The sequence below is a fragment of the Lagopus muta genome, chromosome 7, assembly GCF_023343835.1.
Source record: "Lagopus muta isolate bLagMut1 chromosome 7, bLagMut1 primary, whole genome shotgun sequence".
In the NCBI taxonomy this organism is placed as follows: Eukaryota; Metazoa; Chordata; class Aves; order Galliformes; family Phasianidae; genus Lagopus; species Lagopus muta.
Window position 1 is genome coordinate 40,477,415 of NC_064439.1, and position 26,045 is coordinate 40,503,459.

A 26,045-nucleotide genomic window follows, 5' to 3' on the forward strand; every position below is an offset into this window, starting at 1 on the left:
GCTTCTGATTCATATTTCCAGCTGCCAGCTCTGGTGGTGATTGCACAGCTGTATTCATCCATCAGCCTGCTTTTGCAGTGGCAAAGGGAAGGCACAATGGAAAGGCAAACAAAAAGAAGCACAGTAGGTGTGGTAAGAAGGTCAGAGTACAGAGAACTCGTCTTCTGGATGTGTTTCAGATAATATTTGGATAAAGAGTTGGTGAAGTCCCCATCCTTGTGAATACTGGAGAGATGTGTGGATGTGAAAGTAAGAAACATAGTTTAGTGATGGGACATGTAGTTCAGGTTAATGGTTGGACTCGGTGGTCTTGAAGGTCTTCTCCAACCTAGATGGTTCTATATTTGGATCCATGCCACCTGCTGGAGACAAACCTTGGAGATTTATGGCACCATTTAACCTGGACTTTCTTAGGCATTCTTACACCAAAGCCCCTCCTGTGCATCGGGCCGACCTGAGCACATGCCTGTGGGCTGTGGCTATGGGCCACTGTGGGGAAGGGACTGCTTCACAATTTCCTTTCCCCTGCTTGCCTAATGTGACAGCTAATTATCATTCCAGAGACAACTGGTGGAGGAGCCGTATGGGATCCATGAACCTTCAGTGCTGTGGGATTTTTTTAGAGGAATCAAAAGACCGGCAACGTCCTAGATGATGTTGTTGTTACTGGTATTACTATTACTGCTGTAATAGCTTCCAAACCCTTCAAAATAAGTTGTGGACAGTGTTATTGCTGCACAGGCTCAAAGACAAGGTTATTTTCCCTAAAGCCTAAGAGGTTTTTAATTGGGGAGAAATAATATGTTCACGAGATCTAGCAAGGGAGTAAAACAACTGGCAGCCCTACCGCAGTGAAGGAGGGTTTTCCCTGGGGAGCCAAAATTGGGGGTGAAGCCCACCATAACTCCCAGCAAGGCACAGAACTGCCTGCACTCAGACCCTGACAGAGCAGGGCACCCACTTCCAGAAAAACCCCTGGGGACAGTGCCTTGTGTCAGTCATTCAGACACAAAAATGAGTTCTGATGCTTTGCCCATGAGCTCGGTTGGGGCAGCCACGCTTGTGAGCAGACACGGGGTTTTATGGGGATATTTCACCCAAGCACCAGGTAAAAACCAAGCACTGCCTCACTGTTTCAGCCCCTTTTTTTCTATAAGCCGTAAATCTGCTGTATGCCGGCGAAGCCTTCAGGTTGTGCGTGGAGGCATACGTTGCTTATCTAATAAGCTGCTTCCTAGGCTCCAGTGATGCTGCTACTTATGTCATAAATTCCATGATCTCCCCTCCACTGGTCATTAATCTGCTCCATTTCCCGACAATTTTACACTCTTTTGATAAACCGTTTGTCCAACCACTTGACGGAAACAATGTTGAAATCTTACTTTAGGCATTCTCTCCACTAATGAAGAAAATCCATCACGAGGAGAGTTTATCTATTTCTTTGCTGGACGTAAATAAAACGTCAGGCTAATTTGCTTCCATTAATCTTAAAGCCATTGCTACAATGATATTCTTATGTCAGAGAGGTGTTTTTTTTTTCCTTTTCCACATAAATATTTAAGCAAGTACCTAAAGCACAAATAAATTGCTTTCTGAAAGGCGGGTTATTTTTATATCCAGTGATTTAACAATACATTTGCACAGGGCTGAGCTTACAGGGCTTCCAGCCTTCTGATTGTGTGTATGCCTTTACATGAGCAGGGATCTCATGGTTCTCAGTGGGTGCTCAGGATGCTCAGCAAGATCTGCAAAGGTGGAAGGATTTGGTGTCTTATGGCTGCAATGGGCAGGTCAAGTAGCAGCCTGCAAATGCTGCAAGAAGGCCTTCTGGAGAAGCTTTCCTTCTTCCACAGGCACTCCTGCTCTGTTTTTCCAGGTGGCATGCTTTTGGGGGATGCTTGTGCCAATGTTACTGGGTGTTCATGCCTGGGGTCACAGGAGAGCTTGTTTGTACATACTGGGCAGATATACGAATTTTGATTCAGGTACATAAAGGCTCACAGATGTTCCCATATCTCTAATGTTTGCTGTTAAGCCAGCAAACTCATGTTACAGGTAAGGAAATGCCAAAAAGCTAGAAAGATCCCCAGTATCTCATGCAATGCTAAGGTCAAGCCGATGCAATCAGAAGCACAATAAAGGCTGCCGCTCAGCTCAGAAAAGCAAACAGCTTTAGCCACTGTGCGTCACCCCTCCTTCCCCTCTCTCCTTGCTGAGAACTCGATTTGCATGGGATGACAAACTCTCTTTTAGTGAAGTTTCTCATTTTAATGACTATGACTAATGCTACACATCCAAACTAATGCCACAGCTACCATGGAGCTTACCATGGTGTGTTTTCTGGATTTCATTATGTTCCATTGCATTATGTTTATTATGCTCAAAGAAGCGCAATGAAGCTGTGAAGGTCTGGAGCACAAGGGAGCTGGGGTTGTTCAGCCTGGAGAAGAGGAGGCTCAGGGGAGACCTACAGCTGGCTGTGGTGAGGTGGGGGTCAGCCTCTGCTCCCAGCTGTTCTAACAGCGATAGGATGAGAGAGAATTGCTTCAAGTTGCACCAGCAGAGGTTCAGGTTGGATATGAGGAGAATTTCTTCTGAGAAAGAGCAGTGAGGCAGTGGCACAGGCTGCCCAGGGAGGTGGTGCAGTCACCGTCCCTGGAGGTGTTGAAGGACCGCGTGGATGTGGCACTGAGGGACATAATTGAGTGGGCGTGGTGGTGGTAGGTGATCTTCTCTTTTCCAACCTTAATGATTCCAGCCTTAGTGATTCTACGATTTGATGATTATCAATCTCATTTATTATGATGGATGAGACATTTTGGACCCAGGATGAGTTATTTTGTTCTCCTCCATTCTTACAAACCTCCTCAGAATGAATTCTCATGCAGGCCACCCTGGCAGAGGAGGAGATGATGATGGCAGATAGGTTTTCCCTTGCCAGCACCAGGGCAGGACCACAGCAAAGCGTTCAGGATGCTGAGGTGCAGGCAAGGCTAATACCAGTGCTTTCTGAGAGCACTCACGCTCACTGATTAATGTCACTCCAGCCTCACTTCATCTTCTCTTAAGCAAGAGGAAAAGGTAATTGCCTACACTTATCAGCACGGCTACAAAAGTATCCCCTGGAAGGCTCTAAACCTGACACACTGCTGAGATGGATGCAAGAGGAGCAGTGTGAGTGCCTGCTTTCTGCCTCTCTGGCTGCACGGGTGGACACTTTCTCCAGCTCAAGGGCAACAGGGCAGCAGCGTGCAGAGGCACCGCTGATGGTCTCCTCTACTTCATTCAGGGCTCTCAATCCTGACTATTGTATCAATGTATATACTGCTCGACTGGTGGGCAATGCTGGAAGATATGATAAAGGGGGGGCAGGCTCTCTTTTGTTATCAGCATCCTCAGATGGCGTTTTGCACTTGGTTGCTTTCTGTCGAAGGTTTCCTGGGTGTTTGGTAAGATTTATCTGCAAGCCTTAGAGAAAGCTTAATGCAGACATAGGCATACGTCACCTTCACCATGGGAGAAGGCAGAGCTCAGCTCTGGGGACTTGTCCTTGATTATTAGGGTTCACTCTGCTTTTCCCCACACCACTCCAGAGTCTCTACTTTTGTTATTTTGGGAACATCCAAAATCTCACAGATGTTCTCCTTCTTTGAAAACTCCACGTTGAGCAGATTGTGTGATAAATCTTGCTTAATGCCTTTCCAAACATCTGTTGGTTGTTTCAGAAAGTCTCCTCTTCCTCTTTCCTACACCCCACAACCCCTTGTCCTTTCCCAGGACATCCCACTAACAGGGGTTAATAAAAAGACACCTTTTGGAGAAGCAAGAACCCACATTCAGTTCCACTTTGCAGACCTGCAGGGCTCAGCGCAGGGTGTCCCTCACCACAGTCAGGTTGTGCTCCTGGAGGTACCGCAGCAGGATTTGTCCCCGCCTCTCCAGGACCTGCAGCAGAGGCCACAGCCCTGCAGCACCTCCCTGGCTCTCCCACAGCTCCTGGTCCCTGTACAGCGACTTCAGCAGCCTGTGGGTCAGGCAGCCCGACCTCAGTGTGGCCACAGCTGTCTCTGGAAAGCTGAAATGATGAACAGAGATGGAGTCTGCCATCAGGTACACTGACCCAGAAATCATCAAAGCCTGCACATGAGAAACAGGAAGGTAGGGAGGAGATACCCCACCAAGTGCTCACGCACTGCCCATCTCACCTGTCTATGCCCTGCAGCAGCCTGAAGTTGAGCTTTGACTCTGGTTGCTGTGGCCGGCCTGCGTTGTCGATAAACACCAGCTGGGACGGAGCGCTCCTCCGGACCTGCCAGCAGAGGTGGGAAGGAGAAGCTTGCCTACCATGGGGAGTCATCAGCCTAGTGTTTTAGGCTGGCTTTTTAATGCACTGAGTAACCCTGAGAACCGGTGGGATCTGCAGCTGCCAGCACCGCCCAGGGATCTGATATTTTGTCCAGAGCAACCTCTGGGACATGGGCAGCAGAAAGGGATCACAGGGGCTGGGGACGTACCAGGATGTGCACCAGGAACAACTCGGATGGGTTTCGACACTTTTCATGGAGCATCTCCTCCACACAGGGCTCGGAGGCGTCAGGCTCGAATCCACAGCAATATCGGTCCAGGCGGTCATGAACCTGTGGGAGATATTTGGGGTCCTCAGTGGGAGCAGATGCCCTGCATGGGCAGGTCCAAAGTGTTTCTCACAAGGAGATTTTCTTGTTCAGATGGAAATAACATGTTTTTAAGGATCCTAGGTGGTCATTAAGTAGAAAAGCTGCTTACACCAGTGCATGAGAGAGACAGGGAAGCACCCAGAAGCTGAGACTTGCAAAATGCCTTGGGACTGGAGAGGAGCCTGACAGAGGTGACAGTGACAAGTTTTCCTGTTGGAGTTCAGCACCACGTGCTGCACAGACCGAGTGGGCTATGCTTGCAGCTGAAATGAAAGGAAGGGCTATGTAAAGGGGAATGCAAAATAACTTCAATAAGACACGTCAAGGCTGTGAAGCAAGGCAAGTTCAGCAGCAAGCAGCCCAGCTGCAGCACAAAGTTTGTTGAGACGGCTGGTGTTGAGCCAGGGCTCAGCATGCACAGAGGCTCCTGAAGCAGCTGCAGAGCTGTAGACTGCCAAGGGTGAGCAACTTACAAGTGGTACCTGCTCATCTCATCTGATAATTAGTAAAATTTAACAAAGTTGTGCTTTGAGACAGAGCCCAGTAGGAAACACAGCTATGCATTGGGGAGGATGCCACAGGAAGTGCAAGGTTTGTTTTCCATGGCTATTACTTCCATAACCCTGCAAGAAACAGATTAGTCCCACTCCAGAGATCCTTAACAAATCCCTTTATTTCCTGACGTTTAATGAAGCACTCCAGTCAGCATTTCTCCACTGGGAGAGCTACCCATTAAAGTGCTAAAGTTCCCTTTGACATGAAACACATTGAAATGAAAGAAAACATCACATTTCTTCCATACATTTCCTTTGTCCATATACTAAAAAGCTCAGCACACCAATTTCTCTTGCCCGCGGTGTTGTTTTCTTTCATAGCAGAATAATAGTCTGCACAGAAGGTGAGGACAGTCTGGGATGATTTATGCAGACATTAAATGCACTCATGTATCAGGGAGAAGCAAGCTCTGCACAGACCTGGAGGCACCACACAGAAGCCCACGATAGTTATGGTTGGGGCCAAAGTTTTGAAGTTTTGGGCCAAATTCCCAACAAACCAGCATGGTTGTGCAAAAGCCACCAGGGTGTGGAAATCCTGAGTCCAAGACGCCAAGAAGGAGAAGGAGACATTGCGGTAAGGATGCTGTGGTTATGGTGGTGGTGGTGAGTCAGTACTTCCCGAGCACCCCTCTGAAGTTTGTCAGCACTCCCAGCAGCTGGAGGCAGGGAGTCAAGTTGGAGTGCGCCTGAAGAAAGCCCAGGAGAAGAGAGATGGGAACAGCATGCACAGAGTGGGGCTCTGCCCTGTCCCAGCCACCTCCAGTCCCCCGTGGACATCAGAAACCAAGGACATTTGGTGCCAGACTCACGAGGTGTATGGTGGAGGCTGATTCTGGTGTCCCAGATATGCCCTGAGAGATGGACCAGCTGGGTAGTGGCACAGTTAGAGCACCTCCAAAGTTCTGACCAGCTGTACCCCAGCAGCTTTCCCTGTGTCACTTACGTTCACATCCAAATGACGCTCGCAAAGGGTGCATCAGGTCCTGCTGCTGTAACACAGATACATCAGTCATACCTTCTCTCATCTGCTCAGTTCAAGATCTGTTACAAGCACCTTTGATTTAAGTTTCTCTTTGATTCCAGGTTTGGCTGGGATGGGGACCACTTCTCCCAGCACCAAGAGCCACCACTTCCAGCTTCCTGATAGGAGAGGAAAGGGAAAATTGCCATAGAAAAGCCCATAACAGAGGGGCAGCCATCACCAGGAAGAAGATGGGCCCACCAGGACCACTGCATCCTGGAGGAGTCAGCAAAGTAGTCTGGGTGTTGAACAGGTGATGAAGCACCAGGCATTTGTCTTTTTTTTTTGTCTTTCTGCTGGGTATAGGGAGGGAAAAAAAAAGGAAAGGACCAGGACTTTGCTTGTGCAGCCTTGAGGGGAAGGTATTTATCAAATGTAATCTGCGATTGCTGGAGCTCTCAAGTAGAGCACTGGCAAGTCTGAGTAACTCTTGCATCACCAGAAAGAGAAGAAGGCCAGGGGGAACCATGTGCAAGACTCCTGGACTTGCAGAGCCCTGGAGACATTTATGGCCACTACCACAGCATTTGGATCAAGTCCCGAGTTTCTACATTCCCTGTTTTCAGCAAAAAGCTCTGAAACACAGAGGGAGAACAGATGGGAAGAAGTCAAATTCTAAAACCTTCGAGAAGACAACAAAGATCTCAATGCGTGGTTGAGGGCTGCATGGGAGTGTTCAAAGCTCATGGCTTCCCACTCTCCAGCATGTACTGCAGGATGCTAGAGCCATTTCTGAAAGATGTAATTTCTTTTCTACAGCATCTGCTGGCTTTGTGCCTCTTTGTGTGATTTTTCCACATGGGAGGATTCCATTGGAGCTATTAAGCAAAAATTTGTGGATTGCTCTTTGATATATCATTTCACTCTTTCAGCCCTCTGAGGGAAATTTTCCTTAAAACTGGATGGCTTTTGCTTCTGAAGACTCAGCTTTTCCACTGTGCTCAATAGGATTTGGGCCTGGGGAAGGGAAAGGAGTTGGTTAATCTTCCCATTTGTTTGGCTGTTTCATCTAAAATACTCCCAAGCCCAGCCACGACTGCTCCTTCTCTGCCAGCCACAGTCTGATGTTATAAAGATTAATGGTCAGAGTGTGGAAAAAAAAGAGAAAAAAAAAGAGTAACGAAAGCACACATTTAATCATCTTTTTTCTCTTTTTTCTGCCTTTTTTTTTTTTTTTTAATGTATGTATCTATATATATAATTGCCCTTTCAGATAGTTTGCCCTTGTCCACTAATTGAAGTTGCAGCTGTGAGGTGCCTGAACAGGTCTTCTTTCCATAGCAATCCCTTTTGCCTCCTCAAGGTTGCCCCATAATACGTGACAACTGCCTGTGACATGCAGTAATCTCTCACAGCACAGGCTATGATTTTCCAGACAGAAGATGAGACACTGTTCACTCTAAGGAAGAAGAAGAGGAGGAAAAGGCACTACCAAACAAAGCTGTGTGAGTGCTGACCCCCATGCAGCACATCTCTGAAACAAGCACATGGAAGCCCCAGGGCTGGTGCAGGGGATGCTGCCTTCACCAAGCAGTGCCCTGTCCTGAGCCACTGCAGCACCCACATGATGCACAGCAAAGGAAGCCACACTGGGATGAAGCTGTACCACACGAGAGCAGACATTCATATCCTCTAAAAAGCCAGCAATTATGAAACTAAAGCCTCCAGAAAATGCACACTTTATGAGCACGAAAAATGTATTTTTTTGTTTAAAGACAGCCTACTCTGAAAAGAAAAAATAGACTTGTGCCTTCTTGTGCTGCACTGTGATGGAGAGATGAAGGAAAGGTAGCAGGGATTTTCTTTTTGTTGTCAGAGGGACTTTGCCTGGGCTTGAAGCCTGGAGGATTCACTACGTGTTAAAATCCCTGGAGCTGAGCAGAAAAAATTTCCTCTTTGGTTTGAATTTTGCCTGGCAAACCCAACCATCCAGAGCCAAACTCAGCAGTGTCTTCTCCATAGGTGTCCATGTTCCTTGAAAGGCCATGTTTGCTTCGTGGCTGAGTGTGCGAAGGCAGGGATAGGCACCAGTGTAGGTTTTGGAGATGTTCTTCAGTTTTTCAATTCTGCTGGTTACTGCTGCTCACCACAAGCTTGCCCAAGTCATGTGTGAGAGTCACCACCTGAGACAGGGTTGTGTGGAAGGTGAAGGCGCTGGAACAGGTTGCCCAGTGGTGTGGTTGATGCTTCATCCCTAGTGACTTTCAAGGTGAGGCTGGATCAGGCCCTGGACACCCTGATCTAGCTGTGGTGTCCCTGTTTATGGCAGGGGAATTGGATTAGATGGCTTTCAGAGGTCCCTTCCAACTCTAAGTATTCTATGATTCTATGATCTTTGGGACATCCCAGAAAGTGCCAAGTGATACCTCAGCAGTGATATTTTGGCTCATGCTTTGATACTCTCACCCAAGAAAACACAATTCCTGTGCTACCCCTAGTAGAGAAAGATGTGATGGACAGAGAATTGTGGCCAGGTGCAGGAGGACCTGGTGTCCCATGCAGTGTTAATGGCAGCTTCCCTCGCCCAAGCCCTACCTGCAGGAGGAAGTCGAAGAGCGCCAAGCGGCCCCACTCACCGCGCTGGATGCTTGCACAGGCTGTGTCTCCTGCCACCGGGGCCACACTGTGGGACCGTAGCATCTCCTGATACTGCAGCCACCCCAGGGCACAGGAGTTCTGGTCATTGTTGCTGTCCTCCAGGTGCTGGACGTCAGGTGCCCACCAGATGAGGGGCCGGGGGACACCGTTGGTATAGCTGTAGGGTAGGATGGGGCTGGAGAAGCGGCGGGCCACTGCGGGCAGGCTCCTGTTCAGCCCTAAGACCCTGTCCAGGTGGAAGGCCACCACCTCATAGAGGTCTGTGGAGCGCTTGATGAGCCCACATCGCCCATCCCCACAGTCCTCCCCTGGACTGGCAGGCTGGGTGTCGCCATCAGCACGCAGACGGATGCGCAGGACCTGCCCATGGGCTGGCACACGGCGTTTAGAGACTACTTGGCCACGGGCCAGCAGCTCCATCTTCTGGATGTCATCCTCTGAGAGCCACGGTGGGACTGTCTCACCAAAACACAGCCTGTCCTCCTGAGGTGAGCCGCCCCACCTGCATGGCTGATCCGCACAAGGGGAAGGCATTGAGGCACCCCACTGCCTCAGCCACCGTCCTTTCCCCCTGTGTCTTTTTGCTCCCCGGCTGGGGGGCTGGTCCCTACATGGGGTGATGGCCACATCTCGCCGGGGCCGGGGTGCCAGCAGGAGTGATGCAGGTGCTGGAGGCGCTGGTGCCACATGGGGCGAAGAGGCCCGGCCATGCTCCCCATTTGGTGGAGAGGGGAGGTAGGAGAGTGCTAGCAGGGCCAGGGCCAACAAGATTAGCAGAGCCAATAGGGAAGGGTGCTTCAGCCCCGTCCTTCTCCACGGTCGTTGGGCCTGTGGATCAGAAGGAAGAAAGTCATCAGGAGTTTCTGCATTACTAAGCCACTGGGTCTGCTTTGCCCTAAAGCCATTGCAGGTATCACAGCACCAGCTGAAAAGCCACCCTGCTGGCTGTGACCTGTGTTGGTACCAAGCTCTCATCTCCTTGCTGATGGCCAGCCTACTTTGTAAGTCTCTGTTTTCCAGCCCAGCACCACCCATTTGTTTTACAGGGACATTTCCCAGCAATTCAGCAACGAGGCTTGAGACAATAAGTAGGGAACAAGGCCTTGTTCCTCTTTGCTTTGCAATTATTTATTTTGGAAGTACAAGCATATCCACAGCAGAACATGGTGGGACAATACACTGCCAAGGAAGGGATAAGGAATTGTTTGTAAGAGTAAAAGCTTGAAAAAATAAGAGATGAAATGCTGTAGGAGAGGGAGCCAGCAGCCAGTGTCTTCCAGAAGGCAGCACACAAGAACCACAGAATGGTTTGGGTTGGAAGGAACCTTAAAGACCACTAAGTTCCACCCCCCTGCCATGAGCAGGAACACTTCCCACTAGACCAAGTTGCCCAAAGCCCCATCCAGCCTGGTCTTAAACATCTCAACAGATAGAGCATCCGTAGCTTCTCAGGACAGGAATGCTTTGCTTACACTCAGCTTACACTGGCCTCCTCCCATAAATCTCCAGATCCATGTTAGAAACACAGGACAAAAATAAACAGGAGTTTCTCAGAAACCTCACACACATCTGAGTATTTTTCAGAGCCTTGCTCCAAACAACCCAAATAACAACAGCTCTGCTTTTTGCATTCCTAAAATCAGACCTTAAGTGCTGCCATCAATGTTCATGAATGCGCTTGGGAACTCATACATTCATGGTGTGGAAAGCCTTGTGTGTGCACAGCCACCAAGACCGCCTTTAATGACGTAAATTCACACCCTTGATGGTGCACACAGAAGTCATTTGAGAAACACTGAAAGTTCAATAGGAAAAACCCTGTTTATTCCAATGGGGGAAAGCATCGCTGGTCACAGGGAGCCAAACGGATGGTAATGATTATCCTTTCTTTAAAATGTCAAGTTGGTTTGCAAAGTGAGTGGTTGAAGCATCCTTACTGCCTGAAACTGCTTTATCCTCACCCTGGGCAGGTTTGCTTCAGGCACTGCAAGTTACAGTCAAGCCTGAAGTCCTTCAGTGTGAGCCTGGACCACCATTGCCCTTTCCCTACTCAGCTTGCAGAGCCTGGTTTTCCCTGCTACAAAGACAGTAATAAGGGAAAAAAAGTGTGAGTACATCCTATATGTTATTTCTGGCAGTCGATATTGCAAATTTAATAATAACCTAGATGATACAGCATTGCAGAAATGGTGCTATATTTACAAGCCATGGGTAAATCCTTTTCTAAAGAGAACTTCTCCAAGCTCATGCAGTAAAAAATGCTGCACTTGAAACTATAGCTTCAATTCAGCCTGAAATGAAAACCATACATACTGTTCCACTTTGCCAGCTTGACAAACTGACAGTGCAGCACATCTTCTCTAGAAATTAGGTACATTTCCCAGCAGGCAAGCTAACTAAAAGCCCATAAAAAGGCTTCAGAGAGGTACTGCTCATTCCAGGACACCAAGGAGCAAACAACGTCGCAATGCTCACGCATCACATGAACATACAGCACAACCTGGGTTCCTGAAGGCACAGGCTGGCCTTCAGGAGGGATAAAAAACTTTCTGAGTGTGGGTCAGAGGATTTTATCCTTGATGCTTTGTTCCCAGGGCGCCTGAACCTTGGCGGAATTTGCAGCAGAGAAGCCTGTTTTCAATTGCTTTCCAAAGTGCATCAAATTGGCTTTGTTGAGCTTGGAGGAAAAGAAAAACAAACCCAAAACTTCATTATCCAGGAATGTAAGAAACAGCCTTAAAACCACAAAAGATGCCATAGAAATACATGGCCTTTAAATGCGAGATTCATACCCGCTCCCCTCTGGAGTCTGCCAAATAAACCACAATGCAGCCCACCGTGACCAAATTAACAAAGACCACTTGAGCAGCCACCAGAAATCCTCATCCACAGCCCACGCTCCCAGGAGAATCAGCAAAGCCTTGCACTCATCACAGCTGCCCAGGAATGTGGGGCTGATAGGGGCACATCCACACAATTCACCACATGGCATCTGCTCCAGGAATGGCACAGCACCATCCTTCTGGTTATGGTTGGAAAATGCATGAGTTTATCAAAAGGAAAGCTCACAGCAGCCAGGAGACCAAATCCCTTTCTCACCAGAGCACGAGCTGAAAGAAATCCCCAGCAGAGCCCATGATTCAAGTGCTAAGTATCTTCCTATATCATCCTGCCCCGGGAAGATATACAGCTTGCCAAGTGAGGCTTTACTAAGACAGCTCTTGAATTACAGCCACCAGCTCTGAGGCAGCCCCAGCCCCCTTCGGACCCCATCAGATGTACAAAAGTGGCCACAGCAACCCAGGGGCAAAGGGATGCTGGATCTGCTGCCACATGTTGCTGGGTCTGTCCTGCCAAACCTTTCCATCTGGCACACAAAACGTTCAGTTCTATGATTGATGGAAAGGGCATTTTCCATCTTGATGCTATGGTGCAACTCATATTCCCACTAATTTAATCCCAGGAGTCAGCACATAGCACCACCAGCAAAACAGTCTCTGGGATGCTCCACTTACAGTGTTTGAAGCTTGAGCCTGCCGCTGCCTGCTGGGTTTTCCTTGCCTCCTCTTCCAGCTGTACCTCAGATGCACACAGGATGGCTTCCCCATGTGCGTGGGGAAGCAGCAAGAGGGGCCCCTTCCCCAGCAGAACAGATGTGGCTTGCCTTTGTGCAACATCTGTGCCGCGTGTGCCCGCACGTCTCAAACAGTGCTGCCTTTGTGCAGTGGGAGCCGCACAGAGGATGCTCTGGAGGAGGGCAGCAGCCTGCAGACTGCATGCTGGGGTTGTCCGTGTCTAATCCTGCACACACGCTGCTCTGCATGCTGGTTTCCTTCTGGTGGAGAACAATGCTCTTTCTTCCTCACATTTTGCAGGACCCAGAAGCCTTGTTCCTCATGACTTCTGTCCAGCTGCAGCATGGGACTCAGCTGCATTGCTGATTTCTCTGAGCATGCCCAAACACAGGACAGCAATAACAGCAATGAACCCGGGGCCACCTCAAGTCCCTGTTCTCACAATGTCCCTGATCCCAAAGCTTCTTCCTTCCAGAGCTGCTCACCGACTTCGGCTCTTCACCGTCAGTGGGGTTGAGCTGGTTCAGCTCCTTTCTGCATTATAGCAGCAAAGAGCAAAAGTGCTGGAAAGTGACATCTTTTTGCAGAGCATTTTGAGCTACATGGGCTACAGGGAGGAATATATTAACATGAAATCAAATTCTGTTCCCTTCTTGCTCTTGGTGAGCTTACCAATCCTGTTGATGAGTGCCTGAAGAACTGCCAAACCTCTCTTACACATTTCTGGGACCCGATCCAGTTCTATTTGTTTTATTGGGGGTTACATTTTCCCCGTGGCTGAGCTTGGGGTGAATTTCAACCCTCTTTTGATTTTCAGCCTTCGTAGACTGGCTGCAGAATGCTCTGAGCGCATTTTGGTGGAGGCAGTGCGAGCAGGCTGGCTCCATCTCCTCTCGCTTGCTCCAAGGGATTTTTTTCTTCCTGGAGAGCAAAGGAGTGCATTCGTAGGATTCCACAGCTGCAGCCAGGAGTGGGGGGACAGCGGGGCCATTCAGCCCCAGGCTAGATTGAAAACAGAATTGTTCAGACATGCCCATCTTCAAATACAGGAAAGTAATAATTTCATTCAATTTAAACCATTCCTTCAGTTCCTATGCAGAAAATTAAAGGGAAAGGAATCTGCTCCCTGCCTGGCTTTGCCTCTGCTTCTCACTTTCCCTTCTCCCAGCAGACCTCACCAGGTGAATGAATGGGCACTGTCCTAGGGCACGGTGAGCAGCCGCAGAGCTCTGAGCCTGTGAAGCAGGAGGGGCAATTCTGGCATCTGGCAGCTCTGCAAGAGCAGTAATAACATGCAGTCAGCCCCTCTTGGTCATAGTGCCTCATGCCGGGAGAACAATGGAGCTGTTGGAAATTCCTTGCTGGTAGATTTTGAAGCCGGAAGAAGTCAGAAATCATCTGTGTGGCTTGCTTAGGGTTTATGCACAGATGAAGCAACAGGATGAGCAGCTCAGGCACAGCTGGAAATCAATCCCCTTCACTGTCACTAACCTGCATTCGAGAGTCTAGATCAAACGCCAATTAAAAGTGAAATCAATCAATACAGGAATTCACCAAGAAGAAACAGTGGCATCATCAGACCTGCTCTTGCAAAGGGAGAATGGAAATCCATGTGGAAAGTGAATGCCCTGCTCCAGCACGGAGACCACAGCAGCAGCTGGCACGCATTGTGAAAGGCTGCACAGTGCAGGCTGGAAGGGAGGGCAGCGCTGCAGGGGGAGCCTGGCATGGGGAGAGCTGCCCTGCTTCTTCCTTTGTGGGGAGGAGCCACTTCTGATCCCTAGATGTGCGACACCCTCCCCATTTGTTCTTTTTTTCCTTTTGCTGAAGACTATTAATTGGGAAACTCAGATCAGTGTGTGCAAGTGGTGGTGGGATGGACGCTGCCAAGTGCCACATCTCCCTGCACAAACACACACACACACACACACCAGCACTGCTGCCCAACAGACACACCAGCTCCCCTGGTCATGCTGCTCCAGGGACTTAGAGACTCGAGGTGACACAGGCAACGCTGCCACAGAGATTCACTGCTTCTGATTAAATATTCTTTCTCCCATGAAACCACCAGGCAAAACGCATCACCGTGCCTGATAGCAGCACCTCAGCCCAAGGAACTGTGTCTGCAGATATCCTCACGACTGGCTGTGTGCGCTCCCCATACTATCGGCAAGGACAGACCCATGCTGGAGCCTCGCCTACATGTCCCAGCCCTGGGAGAGGTCCCTCCAATCCTCCTAATTTCTCCAAAGACGGGTCAGCTGGGGGACATCCTCGCATCGAATCCCATGGGGTTGGTGCCTCTGAAAAGGCTCTGCACCTCCTCCCACCCACAGCTCGGCAAGGAGACCCCCATATGTTACCATGGCTGGCAGTGTCTGTCGGCTCGCTGCTCCTCGTGGGCTTCGCTGCACGCGGTCACCGTTGGGCTGACACTGCTCCCCAGCAGCAGTTCCGTGGAGAACCAGGATATAGACTGCATTATTTCTATATAAAATATCTGGGTGGCTGATCCACATCCCCTGTCCCCCCGGCGCCAGGCCAGGCGCTGCCGCCCCGTGCCCTTCAGGCTGGCGGCAGTCCCTGCGCTGAGGACGCCTGGCCAAGTCCGGCCGCCAGTTTTCCAACTCGGCAGCAGCCCGGACCCACCTCCCGGTGGGGGGAGCAGAGAGGCTGGGAAGAGGGGAGCAGGCATTTGAAGAGTCTCTTTTTCACAATAAAAGCCCTTCTTGCTGCTTTTTTTTCCCTTTTTTTCTTTTAAAAACAGAGGACCGATTTGATCCAGGAGGTGCAGGTAAAGAGTGAAGTGACATGAACTGCTCCTGAGCCCCTGTGCTGGGACAAGTGGCAGAGCGGCAGAGCCTGGCAACCCCTCTGATCCCACAGCACTGCACCTGGCAATGAGAGCCCCACGTCTGTGTGTGTGTGCCCAAAAATACCTTTCAAAGGTTTCTAGCTGTGTCTGCTGCTGTTCAATAGCATCATGGCAGAGAGCCACACTGACAGCTGGAGTGGCGGGAAGAAGATTTCTGAGCAACTTAAAAGGAGTTCATGCATTAAAGGCCATTTCTGGTGCTCTCACCATTGAGATTGATTGGCATCATTTGTATTATGATCTACAATCTAAAATCTATGATTAGTCATAGAATCACAGAATCACAGAGTATCTCAGGTTGGAGTGAACCCACAAGATCATTGAGTCCAGTTCCCAGATCCACACATCACAACCCAAAACCCAAACCCAATGTTTGACAGTGCTGTCCAAATGCTCCCTGAACTCCGGCACTTGGGGCTGTGCCCACTGCCCTGAGCAGCCCGTTCCATGCCCACCACCCTCTGGTGCCATTGGAACAGGCATGGATGGCTGCTGCAGGAGGCAGACATAAGGGATCAGCAGCGAAGCTGCAGTGATAAATCCACAGAAACTAGAGACAGATGCTCCAACCTCAGCATTCGGAAATTTTGATCTCATTCCCACACCTTCCTACTTCCCATGGAAAAGCTCTTTAACAATGTTCACTGTGCAAAAAGAAAAAAAAAAAATGAAATATGTTCACATTCTACCTGAGCTTTGTGGCCCTGAGGAGTCCATGGGGCATTGCTGTGGGAGGAGGTGGGATGCAGGATGCTGCAGGCCTGGTCACACCACCTGCAAATTCATGGAATCACAGAATCACTCATAGAATCATAAGGTTTGAAAAGCCCTCTAAGATCATTGAGTCCAGCTGCCAACACCCCCCACCCCCACCCCCCGCTGACCTCATCCCTCAGTGCCACATCCACACGGTTCTTGAGCACCTCCAGGGACAATGACTGCTTCACTGCTCTCTCTGAGAAGAAATTCTTCCTCATATCCAACCTGAACCTCCTCTGGAACAACTTGAGGCCATTCCCCCTCATCCTATTGCTGTTACCTGGGAGAAGAAGCCGACCCCCACCTCACCACACCTCCTTTCAGGCAGCTGTAGAGAGCGATCAGGTCTCCCATCCCTGCTCCTGCTGGCTGCATTTCTGATACAAGCCCGGATGCCATTGGTCTTCTCATCCGCCTGGGCACACTGCTGGCTCATGTGAAGCCAGCTGCCCACTGGCACTGCCAGATCTTTTTGCATTGTGTGGTTTTCCAGCCAAGTTTCCTCTCAAAGAGCAAAACCTGGCTCTGAAATGACACAGAAAGTGGCATGCAGGAGGCTCCCTCTGAACATGAGACAGCACTTCTACTGCTGTACACATGACAGAGATCTGGCATAGGCTCAGAGAGGCTCTCGGGTCTCCTCTGTGGAGATCTTTTCCCCTTTACCTCAGGAGCAGGGGCAGAAGCTCCTGGAGCCAGGGTGGGTACAGGCATGAGAAGGGATAGCAAGGTCCAGAAAGATTCGTACCTCTAAGAAGGTGAACAGATGAAGTTGAAGGGTATCTTTTCCCCATTTAGAAAAATGTGAGGCTCTAATGGGTTTGAGGAGCCGCGAATACAACTTTCCACATACACCAAGATAATTATAAGCTTGAATGGATTTCTGAGATCCAATCACTACCCGTATAAATCACTGCCTATTGCCCACTGATTACAAATGAGCTGTTAAGGAAGCCTTTGGATTTCTCTTTTTTCTCTGTTATCTCTTATATCTGCTGGCAGTGGGCCTTGACACCACTAAGAAGCAACCTACAGAGGACAACCTGAAATTGCAGCCACCACCCCTGGCTACTGCAAAAAGGGCAGCAAGGAGCAAGCAGGAAGAGGAGAGCCAGGTAGCTGCCAGAGGTACTGGGCTTGGGGTTTGCAAAGCTAGAGATGCTGAGAAATTGACAGGCTGCTAAACCAGGTCCTCATCTGGCTTCTGAGCACGATGTCCCCATTCCTGGCCACTGTCCCCAAAGAGGACACAACCCAGCTCTCTAACGCAAGGAAAACACAGGTGATGGGAGATTTCTGCGTATTTGAGAGGTAAGGAAAGAGAACCTGCTCTCTCACGATGTCTGCTTTGCTCTTATGGCAGTGAGCCCACTCAGGTCACCAACAGCACTCTGAATTCCCATGAATAGGGCCCAACCAGAGCATAGGGGTGCATTAATGTTGTCAGGTGCTTCTGTCATACCTTTTCTGACTCAATAAAAGTCAGAGGGCCTCATCCTGAAGCAGAACATCTTTATAAACAGCATTCACAGTGCCAGAAAGCACTACAACATCCACAGAGAAACCAGACAATCCCTAGGTGTAAGGGCTCCATGCCTCCCACAAGCACCTATGGCATCAGGCTGCTGTCATCACTCAGATGCACACAGAACGAGGCACAAAAGTTTTTAAGACTTCCAGAACCTATGGGTTAATCAGAAAAATACAGTTTCTCAGTCTGCAACTATTTAAACCTGGAGATTCTGATTTCCCTTTATGATTTACTCATTATTATCTCTCTTCATTCCTTCACCTGAAGGAATGGCATAGGGCTGCATAGGGAGGGTCAGGTTGGGTGTTAGGAATAGGTTTTTCACCAGAGGGTGGTGGGCATGGAACAGGCTGCCCAATGCAGTGGCCACATTCTCAAGCTTAAGAGTTTAGGAAGAGTCTGAGCAATTATGTTCTCAGGTGCGTGGTCTTATTTTTGGGTGGTCCTTTGCGAAGTCAGGAGTTGGACTTGATGGTCCTTACGTGTGCCTCCAAATTCAGGATGTGCTGTGATTCTATGATTCACCATTTCTCTAATCTGCAGACCTCACCAGCAAATTAAGGTGTGTGGGTGTCTGCGTGTACCCTCAACTTTATCACTGTTTAAAAATATTGGAAATCTGGTGAAGAATGGTGCACTGATGTCTCCTTCGAAGAATCCTGAAATCAAATATCAAGCAGCTTCCTCATCATAGAGTAACTAAGGTTGGAAAGCCCTCTAAGGTCACCTAGTCCAACCATCGACCCATCCCTGCCATACCACTGACCACTGACTCTCACATCCACACGGTTCTTCAACACCTCCAGGGCCGGTGACTGCACCACCTCCCTGGGCAGCCTGTGCCACTGCCTTACTGCTCTTTCTCAGAAGAAATGTTTCCTAATATCCAACTTGAAATCTGGTATGTGGAGCTCTGACTGTTAAAATTTCAGGACCCAACGGGTATGTGGTACAACACCATTACCTTAGAAACACCCAATTGAACTCCCAAAGATGCTTACATTGACTACAAATGTACCTTTGTTACTAAGGCAGGAAAAAAAGTATCCCAAAAGGCTGAGCCCAGGGGACTGTGTCTTACTGGCTCCCTGGGGAAGAAGATAAGAGCAAATCCAAAGTACCACCTCGGCACTTCCTGCATTGTGATTCTGTCAGGTTTGTTCTGTGCTCCACGAGGAAATTTGCACTCTGAATAGGGACGCATCATTTCAACTTCACAGCAACTCACTTCTTTTTCAGCTAATCGACCTGAGCTTCCATGGACTCCTCTGTGAAAAGGCGTTTTCTCACCACCATCTCCAGCCCCACAGCTGTCTCACACACAGGCTGATCCTCAATAGACTGGTTTACAGCACTGAATAGGGCAGATTCCTCCACAACCAGTAGCAATTCCTGGGACACCTTATCACAAGGTTGTGGACAGGGGCAGTGTGAACAGGCTTGAGAAATTTGACATATTCACAGGCAGATCTATAAGAGATTCTGAAGAAACTGGGCAGGGGAGAGTCCTGTAGCAGTGCTGGTCCTGCTGCTGTACACGTTGGAGAAGGGCAAGGGCCACACTCCTGTCTGTGCCCACCCAGCACCTCCCAAGAACAGTTGTTTCTCCTAGATCACGTTCAGATGGCTGGGAGCTGAGGCAGCCTGCTCACGTATGGGGTGAGGACCTGCACAGAGCAGCAGCTTGCCAGACTCCCCCTGGACTCTGAAAAATGCTTTGAGCATCCAGAGCAAAAATGATGCCACTTTTAGCCAGTCAGAGTTAATTTGCTTCATTATGCCATAAACCCTCTGATTTTTTCCCATTATCCACAGAGGCTTCCAGGATGAGCTAAGGCTCACATATGCAATGTGAATGAGACAAGCAGCAGAAATAAAAGACAAACAAGCCTCCCCCAAAAATCCACTTAAAGCTATTCTGAAGCTCCAGGGGGAAGAGAAAGGGGAAGAAAAGGAAAAAGCCCACAAGTCTGTTTCCCATTCTTTCTTTATATCACCTTTAAACAGCATCAATCAGCAACTCAGCTAGGAGCAGCTTTTCTTTTGTTTGATGGCTTGGGTAAACATGAGGTTCAAACAGCGGCTCTAAGACTTGACTGCTGAGTTATTGTGAAAAGTATTCAGATGTTGTGCCCTCCCACTGGGTGTCTTCAGGTAAAGCTCCAGCTGATCTCACAAGATAGTATTTCTCCCTTCTATTTAAATATCAACACTATTCCTTTTCTAAGGCACATACCAAAGCAGAGCATCCAGGTGAGATCCTGCCACACAAACCTGCACCAAGGGCACTGTGCCCCAACAGAGCACACAAAGCAGGCATGAAAAGGGCTCCCCTGTCCATCACGGGACCACAAAACAAAATATCCTGAGACACACCTTCGTGCCATGAGGCCAATGGAGAAATGCTGAGAAGCACCTGTGACAGATGCCCCATCCTTGAAGGTGCTCAAGGCCAGGTTGGATGGGGCCCTGGGCAGCCTGATTCATTGGGTGGCAGCCCTGCCCACAGCAAGAGGCCAGCACTGGGTGGAATTTGAGGTCCCTTCCAACACAAGCCATCCTATGATTCAAGCTCAAAACATCAAAAACTATCCTGAAGGTGAAAAAATGACAGGAATTATAAAAGGAAAGAACCAAAGCACAAAGACCTGAAACAGGAAAAGCAAAGATCACACAGCCAGTCCCTTGATTTACTCCATATATTTGTAAGCCTTAAAATGCTTATCATTATGCAATCAATAATGTCCTGAATAAAAAGTAATGTCTTAACAAAAGGCAGCATGTGGAATTTTCAGATATCTTATCAACACAGACTGGGGGGAGGAGAGGGACACACAAGGCTAGAAATGTTTGAGGGACACTGCAAGCAGAGGAAGACAAAAAGCAGAGGGAATCCAGATGAGAACCACACAAGTCCATGATCAGCACTGATGGCACAGGAGCTCAGCCAGTGCCAGCGTCAATTGCTTTTGGGTTGAGTTGCCACTGTTGCATCAAATGCCTAAAACAGCCATGTTCCACCTGAGGAGTGGCCCAGCCCACCCTGCAGCCAGCCTCTGCCCCACACCATCATGGTAGCAGCTCTGCCACGCAGAGCAGCCCAGCCCAGCCAAGTGGTGGGCACGCACCCATTGCCCAAGGGAGCCATGGCCATTCTTCTTCATGAAGTGCGGCCCAGACAAGCCCAAAAGTGACACACACACACCAAGACATGTCTCTCAGCACCACACTGACATCTATTAAACCCCTCTACAGAGCAGCAGCTGTGGTTTGGGTAAGAATTTGCCTGCGGAAGAGTCATTTTGCCAAAAAGGAGCACAAGCAATGCTAGAGGCTCTGGGAAGGCGCCTCTTGTGGAGCTGGGGAGCCCACTGGGCATGACAGTGTTCAAAATGAAACTTCAATTATGGCCAGCACAAGGCATGGCAAGTTGATGTGTTGGCCCAGCACTGCAGCCTTGCACGACACTGCAGCTGCACCAGATTGTTGTAAATTACACAAAGGGACTCCAATCCTGCTCCCCTAGTTGCTCATATCTCCCAGACTTGGCAGCACCTGCCTCTAACTGCAGTTTAGGAAGTACTTATCTGCTAATCCCAGGGGTAAAATCACCCTCTCTACTCCCAACAAGCCTCCTACATGTTCTGTGTGAAACCAGCTAAGAACATCAATGCCAGGACTTCACCTTAAGCTGTTTCTGAACAGCAGATCCAATTTCTTAACACTCCACAAAATAAAGAAGTACATGCTGACCGGGTCCAGCAAGTTCCATCTTAGTCAACTGTAAATGTAAAATAAAGATATGGATAAGCACATCCATCACTGTCAAATATTCACACCATCACCTTTGTTTGGCACCGTTCCCTCGTATGCAAGGGCAGCAGTTACCTTGAGGTGCTGTGAAAAGCAAATATTGCCATCGTGTGGTAAGCACTAGGAACAAACCCATCCTTCTGCCTTGTTATGTGTGGCCTTCAATCCGACCATCCAGCACCGAAGGCACAGCACCCATTGCTCGAGGTGCACCCCTGACACCATGCAAAGCCACCGGCAGTTTGAGAGCTTTCATCACTTCTGAGGAGCAGCACAAGAGGCTCACACACAACACGCTGTCAGAAGGTGAAGTTATCCCAAAACCTGGTACATTCTACTGTTTCTCTTTCCTCCAGCCTGTAATCCAACATAACATCTCCAGATACTTGAGTGCAAATTCTGATCTCAATTTGCATTGTTTCGGAGGTTTTTCTTTCTTAGTTACACCATTCACACCAATCGTACGTTTGAACTCAATTTCCAGAGGCATAAAACTGTTGTCTCAAACTATTTGTAAGTGCCTGAGGAAACGTGCCCAGTATTAGTTAAAAGAACAGCCAGGCACGTAACTATTGATAAGCATTCGTTTTTAAAAGCACACATCATCGGCCTACTTGACAATATACCAATGTATATTTGACAGTGTCCTTGAACATCTTACAACCTTCATTTTTCAATATCCTCCTGCCTCCATTTTATATTTGACTTTAAAATAACTTCCCTTTATACAAGAGAACTCAGATCTACGATTTCTCCATTCAACATGAAGAAAATACATCCCCTGCCAACAGACCACACCTGAGAAAGCATGGAAGATGCTGACACTTAGAGATGCAGACATTAAAGTGCAAAGACTAAATCAATTTGAAATACTGAATTAAATAACTATTTTTTTAGGTCACGCCCCTTTTTACTTAATGGTTTTGACTGAAAAGTGGCAATTCTGTGCTGTATAGTTTAAGGAACTCAGGTGTGTAAGGTACTGATACAAACTATCAACTTCAAACAAACTGAAGAGCTGGCATGCTAAACAAAACCATCCATTTCCATCTTGTTAATAAACCACTCAGCACAACTGTGTGTTTTTAGACATTTGTGGTGCAGAAGTATCCCAGGTCACTGCTCACAGATCTCTACATGATGTCTGAGGATATGAACTATCTTGAGTTAGGAAAAACATCAACATTTCTAACTGTCTTGGGAGCAAAGTACTGAACATGTCTGTATGGTCAACAGAATGTGACAAAAACATTTCTGTGTGTTCCAGAGAAACCCTTGAGCCCAACGCTTGTAATATTAATAAATGAGACAGACAACAGAAGCAAAGTGAACTTGATTACAATTTAGATCAGCTCTTTTACCACTTGTCACTTCTGAAGAATCAGAACATGGACACAAAGTGATACACAGCTAGAAGCTCATTTTATTTCTGTTTCTTCTCTGTCTTCTTGACTTTCTTAGTGGTCTTCTTCTGGAGCTTCTTAATTTCATGCTTAATGATCCTGTTTCTCTGTAAAAACAGCAAAAAATTACTATTAATCAGATGGAAACTACAACAGTTCAAAACCATTACTCCTCAACTTCCGTTCTAAGCTTTCAGATTCTGCCCTTTCCAGTAATAAAGCCTTTGCTAATCTGACTGTATTAAGTCAGAAGATTTACCACATATTACATTTAAAACATGAAATTCCACCTAAAACCGATCTACCGAGCAGTAAACATCACTCTGGCTGATGTGGGGATTCCAATATTCCATGAGTAAGGAGTTTATTACAGAACAGAATGCTAACTGTATTCAACAGAGAACATCTCATTTCAGCAGCAGGTAACTCCTCAGCTATGACTCACAAGAGTGACACACAGGCCACATGAATTCAAGCCTGATCAATGACCGACCAAAGAAATGTAAAAAATTCAAGGCATCTCAATACTTTCTGTCACTCTATAAGCCAAGCCAACTATAAAGGCAAGACTACCAAGGATCTCCACGTAACTCTAAAAGTAAAGTTTAAAAGCATTAACCCTGTAAAGAAACTACAAACACTTACCATCTTCTTTGCCTTCATAACCTTGTAACGATCGAAGTCAGTCATTTTGGCTTTCTGTTTGAAAAGAATCAATCATGAGGCTGTGCTACATATCCATGCAAGTTATAGAACTCAGCACTTCAGAACGTTCCACAGTTAACTCTGATCCCCTCCAAATTGGGTCTAGCCACTCAACTGGAAATAGTTCAGTACGGAAGGCCTTCACTGGGATGCAGTGATTCAAGGAAAAAAAGATTACAGAAACGACCAAATAAAACCAACCCTTACAGTACAAAGACAAGTAAAAGCTGATAGCAATTTTTCATCTGCACTATGACCACATTTAATCCTAGCAAGAGTAAATACACAGTTTATTCTACTAAAACTAATTTTCACGAGCAGAAGCAGTAAGAAGCGCATTACAGATCCAGTTAAAACACATACCTTTTCTCTGGCTTCAATCTTCTTTGCCCATCGTGTTGCTGCCCACTTCTCATTTATATTCTCCTTCTCCCAGGCACGACGCACACACTTCTGACGAGCGCTGTATGAAAAGAGCCAGATAGTTATACTGATTATCTGTACAAACCATTCTCTCTGATGCCATCTCATCCACTTTCACACAAGGGAAGATCATCCTTCTGCATTCCTTCAAATGCAGAAACCAACCCTTCAGTTTAAGCCAATTATACCCCAGGGATACATGTGGCATTCAAATTTTGTTACATATCCTTTGCTAGGACTCAACCTATGGATTTCCAGCCACACACCCACACTCCCAGCAATGGCTCTCAATCAGAAAAGCAGCTCAGATAGCAACTAAATCAGAGTTCAGCCTCCTAAAACTCCATGCAGCTCTGCAAAGAGTGAATGTTTTTAATGTCTGAAAGTGACATGAGCGACAGCAAACACACAGCAGCACAGTACTCCTGCAACTGCTTCCACTTACTCCTCACATCCCACTCCTAACTGCAAGCTGCCCAGGTCAGGTTGTATCCCATATACTCCTGGGCAGCAGTTATCCACCAGTGGTGATAATAGAAACCTACCCACAATCAACTGTTATAACATGGTCTGCACAATTTTAGCTGCATACACATCACTGCATTGTAAGTTGTATGAACATCTTTCATCAGATCAGGCAGCGACAACATGTTTTATACAGGTGGAAAAAACAACAAAAAAAAGCGAACAACTCACCTATGCGGGAATTTGAGAACAAAGTCAGTCAGCTGCATGCATTTGAAGGGCATGGCTTGTCTCCTGACCCCACTGCAGGGGCCATCCACTAGCGCCTGAAAAAATGAGTTACTTTTTAAAGGGTTTTTTTTTTTCCCATCATACTCCACTGAGTTTTTTAATAATTCAATTCAGGAACTTCACCTTGATACCAGTACCTCAAATCAAGACACACGTTATTCAGACAAAACCAGAAATGACATCTCGTGCACATAATCTAAGCCTTACAAGCTCATTTTCATCTCCAGAAAAAAAAAAAAAAAACAAAAACTTAAAAAACACACCCAATAAGATCTTTTTTCAGCTCCTCAGGATAGAGGGATCTTTTCATATAGTGAAAAGAACCTGCCTGTCAGGCATCAGTGCCATTCCATTCAAAGGTTTCAGCCTCCAAGTGGCATTTACTCAGCCACTTATTTTTCGCAGAGAGATGGAAGAGGGCAATGTACAGCTTGCTACCAGAATTTTAAAATACAGTAACAGCTGTTTAATCCCATTTGTATCAAACGCTTACTCCCTTGAATAATCACCGACAGAAACTCCCTTTAAGCTCTATATACAAGGCCTGAGTGCTTAAGCTGTTCAGAGAACGAATGACAAAGGTACGGTGCTCTGGGCTGACCCTGTTCTGGTCGATAACATCCACGATGGCCACCAGCTTGCCAGCATGCCGCCCGAATGAGACGAAGGCGATTCTGCCGATCTCGACGAAGCGTTTGAACACCTAAGGGCAGAAGGATCGGCACGAGTCAGCACTCTGCGCCTCCGCCAGCAGCTCCCCGTACCCTCCCTTGCCCACAGGCTCCGGCCCCACCAGAAGTGCTCGAGGAGAGCCGCTTGGCGAGGCCGCGGCACCCCCGAACGCCAATCGCAACCAAATGGCCACGCGCGCCCCGCTCCGATTCGCGTCGGGCGGCCTGCTCGGCGGCCTGCTCCCCGCCCGACCCAATCCCCGGCCCCCGCCCGGCCTCGCCGCGGGGCCAGGAGCAGGGGGGGCCTCCACCGATCTCCGCAAGCGAGCGGGAAAGGCGCGGGGAGACCCCGCCGGCACCAGGCCCCGCCGTCAGTCCCACAGCCACACGCCCGCACCATGATGGCCGCCCGCGAGCAGAAAAGGAAGGGGGGTACTCGCGCAGGCCGGAAGCCGCCTTCGAGCCGCTACTGCGCATGCGCGAAGGCCACGTTTTGCTCTCCCGACGCAGAGCGCCTGCGCAGAACGCCTTCCCCGGCTCGAGGCCGGTCGGGAATGGCGGCGTGGCAATACGCATGCGCGGCGCTGTGCCGGACGGAGGAGGGTCGGGGTCCTGTGCGCCATCGGGGCGTGGCAGAACGGCTCCGTCAGCTCAGTGCGCTCGCTGCGGTGGACGTATATGA

General features: G+C 48.4%; 2 protein-coding genes across 2 annotated transcripts; both read right to left on the minus strand.

Annotated features, from left to right (window-relative positions):
* Positions 1–856: 856 nt before the first annotated feature.
* On the minus strand, positions 857–15,661 carry GASK1A (golgi associated kinase 1A). The gene is made up of 5 exons (XM_048951890.1): positions 14,791–15,661; positions 8,790–9,680; positions 4,515–4,637; positions 4,206–4,309; positions 857–4,075 (listed from the first exon to the last, which is right to left on the minus strand). The coding sequence occupies exons 1-5, from the start codon at positions 14,944–14,946 to the stop codon at positions 3,865–3,867; spliced, it is 1,485 nt and encodes a 494-aa protein (XP_048807847.1). The 5' UTR covers positions 14,947–15,661; the 3' UTR covers positions 857–3,864.
* Positions 15,662–22,727: 7,066 nt separating this feature from the next.
* RPL14 (ribosomal protein L14) lies at positions 22,728–25,870 on the minus strand. Its single transcript, XM_048951893.1, has 6 exons — positions 25,761–25,870; positions 25,294–25,395; positions 24,633–24,727; positions 23,877–23,976; positions 23,454–23,507; positions 22,728–22,915 (listed from the first exon to the last, which is right to left on the minus strand). The coding sequence occupies exons 1-6, from the start codon at positions 25,761–25,763 to the stop codon at positions 22,829–22,831; spliced, it is 441 nt and encodes a 146-aa protein (XP_048807850.1). The 5' UTR covers positions 25,764–25,870; the 3' UTR covers positions 22,728–22,828.
* Between the last annotated feature and the right edge of the window lie 175 nt (positions 25,871–26,045).